The sequence below is a fragment of the Arachis stenosperma genome, chromosome 3 (genome assembly GCF_014773155.1).
Source record: "Arachis stenosperma cultivar V10309 chromosome 3, arast.V10309.gnm1.PFL2, whole genome shotgun sequence".
Classification (NCBI taxonomy): Eukaryota; Viridiplantae; Streptophyta; class Magnoliopsida; order Fabales; family Fabaceae; genus Arachis; species Arachis stenosperma.
In genome coordinates, this window is record NC_080379.1 from 138,239,394 (window position 1) to 138,245,786 (window position 6,393).

General features: G+C 36.9%; 1 protein-coding gene across 1 annotated transcript; it reads left to right on the forward strand.

Annotated features, from left to right (window-relative positions):
* Nucleotides 1–745: 745 nt before the first annotated feature.
* LOC130970084 (HVA22-like protein e) lies at nt 746–2,149 on the forward strand. The gene is made up of 5 exons (XM_057896059.1): nt 746–1,070; nt 1,199–1,225; nt 1,325–1,447; nt 1,555–1,753; nt 1,862–2,149. Exons 1-5 carry the CDS (start codon nt 1,024–1,026, stop codon nt 1,868–1,870), a joined length of 405 nt encoding a protein of 134 aa, XP_057752042.1. The 5' UTR covers nt 746–1,023; the 3' UTR covers nt 1,871–2,149.
* Nucleotides 2,150–6,393: the final 4,244 nt, after the last annotated feature.

The window sequence follows — 6,393 nt, forward strand, 5'->3', positions numbered from 1 at the left end:
GGACCTCCGCCGACGAGAGGAGCAGACCTTCGAGAAACGAGGAAGGCAACTACTGTTGTCACCGCTAGGCCAATAATAATGTTTGTTGATGGTAGCTGCTTTGCTTTGGTGATTTTTTTTGAGGCTTTGATAGGGTTAGGCTTCTTGAGAAAGGGAGCTTTTGATTTTGAGAGAGAGAAAAATAGGAAGGGTCCAATCTATGTTCTGCTTCAGCTATTATTATTATTATTATTATTATTATTATTATTATTATTATTTATTTTTATTGAAAAAACGATGCCGTTTTAAAGAGTGGGTACAATAAACCGTGCCTTCAAAAAATTCCAAAAATTCATTCAATTCACCAATTAATTAACTGTTGTTTCGATCGATTTTTTAACAATTTTTTGTAAAACAATTTTTAAAATTAGCCGAACCAACCAAAACCGATTTCCGGTTAACCGACCGGTTTTGCAGAACCTTGGTATAACTATATATGATTGTGTCTATAATAAGCTTCACAAAACACAAGAAAGAAAGATAGAGACACAATGTGTGCGCGAGACTTGAGTGTGAGTGGGCAGCGGCAGGATAGAGCATAAAGGTGACACGTGTCACCGACCAGCTGGCGTTGAGAAGCGTGCACACGTGGCTTGTGCTTTGGGCAAAGAACCTAAAAGAGAGAAATTGTTAAAGTAAATTAAGTTTCATTAATGAGATGATCAGGCTGGAAGCGACGGTGATAAACAATTAGACAAACAAAGCGTGATATGATTAAGAAAGAAAGAATCCGATACTTGTCTCACGTGCTCATCATCCTTACCGTTTAAGAACCAAGAATCACAATTCGCAAACGATATAAGTAGACTTAAAAACCGCCCCCTCTTCCTTCCATGCATGTTTCCGTTTGCTTCTAGTAACTCCCGAATACGTTTTCCACCATTGTAAACATTATTATTATTGTTTCTCTTTGAACCTTTCGTTCCACCTCACGGTGGTTTTCTTTCTCATCACAATCGAATTTGTCAAGATCAACAAATAATAATGGGCAAGTTGTGGACCTTGATCACCCAACTTCATTCCCTTGCCGGGTATGCATATGAGCATATCATTCTTCTATTCTATTCAACATAACCCTTATCTTTTCTTCATTTCGTGCATTCTTAATTATTATTACTGATTAATTTCTTGTGTGTGTTTGTGTTCACCCTTTTTTCAGGCCAGTCTTGACGTTATTGTACCCTCTGTGAGTATCTGGAAATTAAAACCGTACCATTAACATATAAACATCAATTTATTTATTTATTAATGAATTAATAACTTGTTGTGTATGTTATTGTGGTAGATATGCATCGGTGATAGCGATAGAGAGCACATCCAAGTTAGACGACGAGCAGTGGCTTGCTTATTGGATCATTTATTCGTTTCTGTCTCTCATGGAAATGCTTCTCCAGCCCCTCTTGGAGTGGTCAGTTATATAATATATCAGTATCATTGCTTCTATTTTTGATTTGCAATTAAAATGGATTATGAGCAGAGCATAGCATGCATGTGGCATATATATTATTATTGCAGGGTACCAATATGGTACGATGTGAAGCTATTGGTGGTGGCATGGCTGGTATTGCCGCAGTTCAAAGGTGCGGCTTTCTTGTATGAAAGGTTTGTGAGGCAGCACATTCGCAAATACATAACTCAAGGGAAGCACCATTCTTCCTCCGACGGTGCTACCCATCCCAAGATTAGGTTCATGGACTTCATCACACCCAAGAAAGTGAGGAACAACTTTCCTTATTTTTTATTTTTTATTTATTAAATTACATTCGTTAATTTCTGATGTAAAATTTTGAGATCGTGCGTGGTTGTGATTTTGTGGGAACAGGATTCATGAGTGTCATTGGAAGGAAGCTAGGTGCCAATAATAATGAATAATGTGAATGCTGTCCAGTGGATGCCTTTTGACCAACACTCAAGACTTCACGTTGATTCTCTGCGCTTTTGGGACCAGCTACACCTTTCATATAATTAAATAGAGAAAGTATAGGGAATTAGCTAATGCATGTCTTTGTAATCTTATCATGCTAAATTTGCTTTATTTTACTTTATTGTCACAATCAACATTTCATGTCCCTCGCCTTAATTTGTTCTTTCATCACATAGTCTCTACTATGCTCTGTTTTTACATTTGTTGTTTAATATTGTTCATCTATTTATCTATGATATCTATTATATATTATTAAAATCAGAATTTTTTAACTAATAGCATAATTGACGAGATATGTTTTTAAACATATTTTTAATTTATTTTATTTTATTTAATTAAAATAAATATTAAATTATCTAATACTTTATTTGACACATTAACAATAACTAATTAATTATATTAATTATTTAATTCAATTGAAATAAATAAATTAATTTTATTTTAATTTATATTAATGTTTTGTCTTAGATATTTGTTCCGGGGCTTACCTAGAACCGGATGGTAGTTGGGCTTGTTGGTGAGGCCCAAGCGCTAGAAGAGGGTGGTCTCCGACTTGGTTTACGTCTGGGAGCCTCCTTCCGACTTGTGTGTGAGAGAGAATGGGGGTGGTACCTGCAAAGACACTCCGATGCCTAAGTCAGCATGGGATTAAGCAGGTTTAGAATGTATTGGAACTTAGAGATAACTGGGGGGTGTCAGGGTATTTATAGTGGTGATCTAATAACCACCGTTGGAATAGTGCCACCTTTTTAGGTGGATAACCGTCCCTTTTATCTAGGGATTGTTGGGATATGGCTTCTAGAAGTGGGTTGAGAGATTTTAGGGGCAGTTACTTATTTGAATAAGTGTTATCTGCCAGCTATCTCTTGAGCCCGACTTCTTTGGAAAGAAGTCTGTGTTGAGTCCGACCTCTTTTGAAGAGGTCGGTGAATAACGAAGGCCAATCTTTGGATTGGGCCTTTTGGTGTATTTGGACCTGGGCCATACCGTTGGGTCAGGGTAGGAACAGTGCCCCTACTCGAGTCCAATCTCTTTTGCTTATGAGTTGGATTCGAGTATTGAACTTGGTTTGTAGCTGACGTGATTTTTAAAACCGACGTGATTTTAAATTTCTTAACCGCCAAGTCTAATCAAACGTCGCGTCTGTTGGGGTTTTCGCATTTACACGTGGGAGCAGTTACATTGGTAACAGCGCGTTTCTTTAATGATCGCGTCAATTTACCCTTATGCCCCTGGTGTGTTATAAATACTTTTCCCTCTTTAAACGAATTGTTTTTGGCCAAGTCTTTTTTCTAAGACCGATTGGTACAACTCGTTCTTTCCGAGTTATTTAAGGCTTGTAGGCTTTGTATGACTGGTTTTAGCACATCGTGCTTAACCAGAAAATATTTCTTATCCTAATTTTGTACAACTCGTTCAGTTCGAGTTGTTTTGAGGATGCATGACTTGTTTTAATACAAATCGCTCGTTTTGAGACTTGTAATTATTTTTTAGTATAACCTCGTCTAGCTCGTTTGATACGAGTAGTTTTAAGGTTTTACGATTTGCTTTATTTCAAATCGTTTAATTAAAACGTGGCTATTTCTTGATCTAATTTCATACAACTCATTTAAATTCGAGCTATTTTTAGGACTTTACAACTTGTTTCAAGTACAAATTGTTTATTTTGAGTCCTTTTAAAGTATCAGATCATCTTTATAACCATCAGACTTTGTTGCTTTATCCATTGTGCCCCTGCTCGAGGTTGAGTTTTATGAAGTCGGACTCGAGCAATCAAGTAGAAAGGATTTTCAAATGGAGACTTTTTTTTTGTTGAACTCATTCATTTTGAGTTTTTTATAAATGACTTGTTTTTTATACAAGTCACTTTTTTGAAGCACAACTCGTTATATATCAAGTTGTTTTGCGCGATTTGTTTTAATACAAATTGCGTAGATCATATGGTTATTTTTTACTCGATTTTGTTCAACTCATGAGTTTGAGTTGTTTTTAAATCATCAAGCGGTATTATAACCATTGGACACCAATTTGTACCTCGTCGCTTTATCCGAGCGACCGTTGAAAAAGGTCAGCTCGTGATTTTTGCGCTTTGTCGAGCATAAATTGGCGCCTTAGGTGAAGGGATTATATGTTTATTCCTTCCCCTTTCTAGTTTTTACAAGGTTGTCATCCTTGTGTATGATACAACTTGTTTTACCCAAGTTGTTTTTGAGGATAGTTTTTACGTTTCGATTTTGTTCAAAAACGTTTACAATCCTTTCTTTGCTTTTTAACTCGTTTCTATACGAGTTATTTGGTCGAAGAATTTTTGTTTTGATTTTGCTTTAGTGATTTTGATACAAATCACTTTTTAATGCTTTGCTTTAATGATTTGTTTTTATACAAATCACTTTTAAAGCTTTGGTTTTAAGTTGATACGACTTGACACAAGTTCGTTGAAAATATGGTTGACCTTTGGTCCTTTAACAAAGGACTTTAATAACTTTCACATTACTTGATATTGGTCCCTTTAGGTGGGTTTTACCAACCTTCTTTGTTTGCTGCATTGCTAAAATTATTTCAAAGGGATTTGAGCCTTTGTTTGAACCTTTTTCTCAAGATTTTACTGTGTTTTATCCTTCGTCTTTAGGTTTTGTTAGGCTTGCCTTTATAACCTAGGTCAACTCATCTGTTGTTGAGCCATGAGGTTTTGGCATGAGCCTTTACTGGGAACCTTAGACTTTTAGGATTTAGAGGAGAGATTTTCCATTACTTAGTTCGGACGATCAATTTGACTTATCATTGAATCGTTTTCTTAACTTAGGTTATTTTTGCGATACATTTTGCTCTGCTCGGGGGCTTTTCCGACTTACTAGTCGTTTGCCATCTTATTGCCGAGTTCTTATGATCGTCTTTTATAACCTCTTTACACCGACTTGTACCTCGTCGCTTTATCTTGCCAACCTTGTAGGTCGGGCAGCAGATTTTCGCGGTTTTTCGAGCTTAAGTCGGTGCATGTCGTAGAAATACTAATGGAAATTTCTCTTCAAATTGCAAGCATGTCACGACCTTGGAAGCTCAGCTCCATTCAAGTTGGACATTTTGTAGTAACCCCTTTCCTAAGACTTCAATAATATTGTAGGGTCCTGTCCTTTTTGTTGTCAGCTTTCCTTCGCTCGAACTCAGTAGCCTGATATTATTTCTTATCAAGATAAGGTCTTTTGTGGCGAATCTCATAGCCATCCTTTGTCAAGCTCTTTTCTTATTCGAGTTTGCTGTCGAATTTCTAGAAGGAGGTCAAGCTTTTCTTTTAAACTTGAATGTTACCAACTTCCTTGTAGAATTTCTCAAAGCCTCTTTTCTTATCTGAGTTTGCTTTCAGATTTTTGGAAGGAGGTCGAGTTCTTCTTTCGTGCTCTAGCATCATTGTAGAATGTTGTCTTTGGTTTTTGATAATTTTGGACTTGGCTCTCATAATAAGCCAGTGCCCCTACTCGAGGTCGAGCTTCATGAAGTCGGACTCGAGTATTCAGTCATGCCATTCTTTACTATTTGTTGCTATATGACTTTTACAAGTTATTTTGGACTCTCTTTTTGGGAGGTCGGATAACTTGTTTTATACTTGTTGTGTCAACCTAGTAAGGTCGGATCCTTATCTCTTGGCTTGAGGAGGCATTCTTATAAATCGCCATCCTTTTTCAATTTGTTTTAAACAAATTGTTGTGAGGTCGGGTTTACATCCTCTTCGTGTTGATGTTTGATTATGGTCACGCTGTCCTTAAGTTATATGTGCAATTCGTTTTAGGTTTGCCCCTTACCAGCTTGATTTAGTACAAGTGGCTTAGTGAGGTCGGACCACGATTTGCATTTATAACTTCTTACACCACTTTGGATCTCGTTACTTCAAGTCAGAAAAAGTGTGCATTAGGGAGTAAGGTGTGCTTTCTAGATGTAGTATCCCTTTTGTTGTAGACATGGCACAATCTAGGTTGATTGTTTTCGAGTAAGTCGAGTATGTTGTAGTAGTTCTTTTTCAAGTCTTAAGTGACTTTGTTGGGATATTTTCATTTTGGTGTTGGCTTTTCTTCGTCCGATTTTGGCCCGATGTCATTTTGAATCAAGACGAGGTTGTCAGTTGAGAAATTTCTTCGTATGACCTTCTCATGGCCATTTATGCTTGGGATCTTGTTCTCGAAGTCATACCTCAAGAAAGAGGTCGGACTTTTCTTTGTAAGCTCTAAGCCTATCCGACCATGTTGTAAAGTCGGACCTTTAAAAGAGGCCGGACTTTCTTTGTGAGCTCTAAAAGAGGTCGAATTTTCTTCGTAAGCTCTTAAAGGAAGTCGGAATTTTATTTGTAGACTTGAATCCCCAGAAGAGGTCAGATTTTCTTTATAGGCTTGGATCCTTAGAAGAGGTCAGATTTTCTTTATAAGCTTGGATCCTTAGAA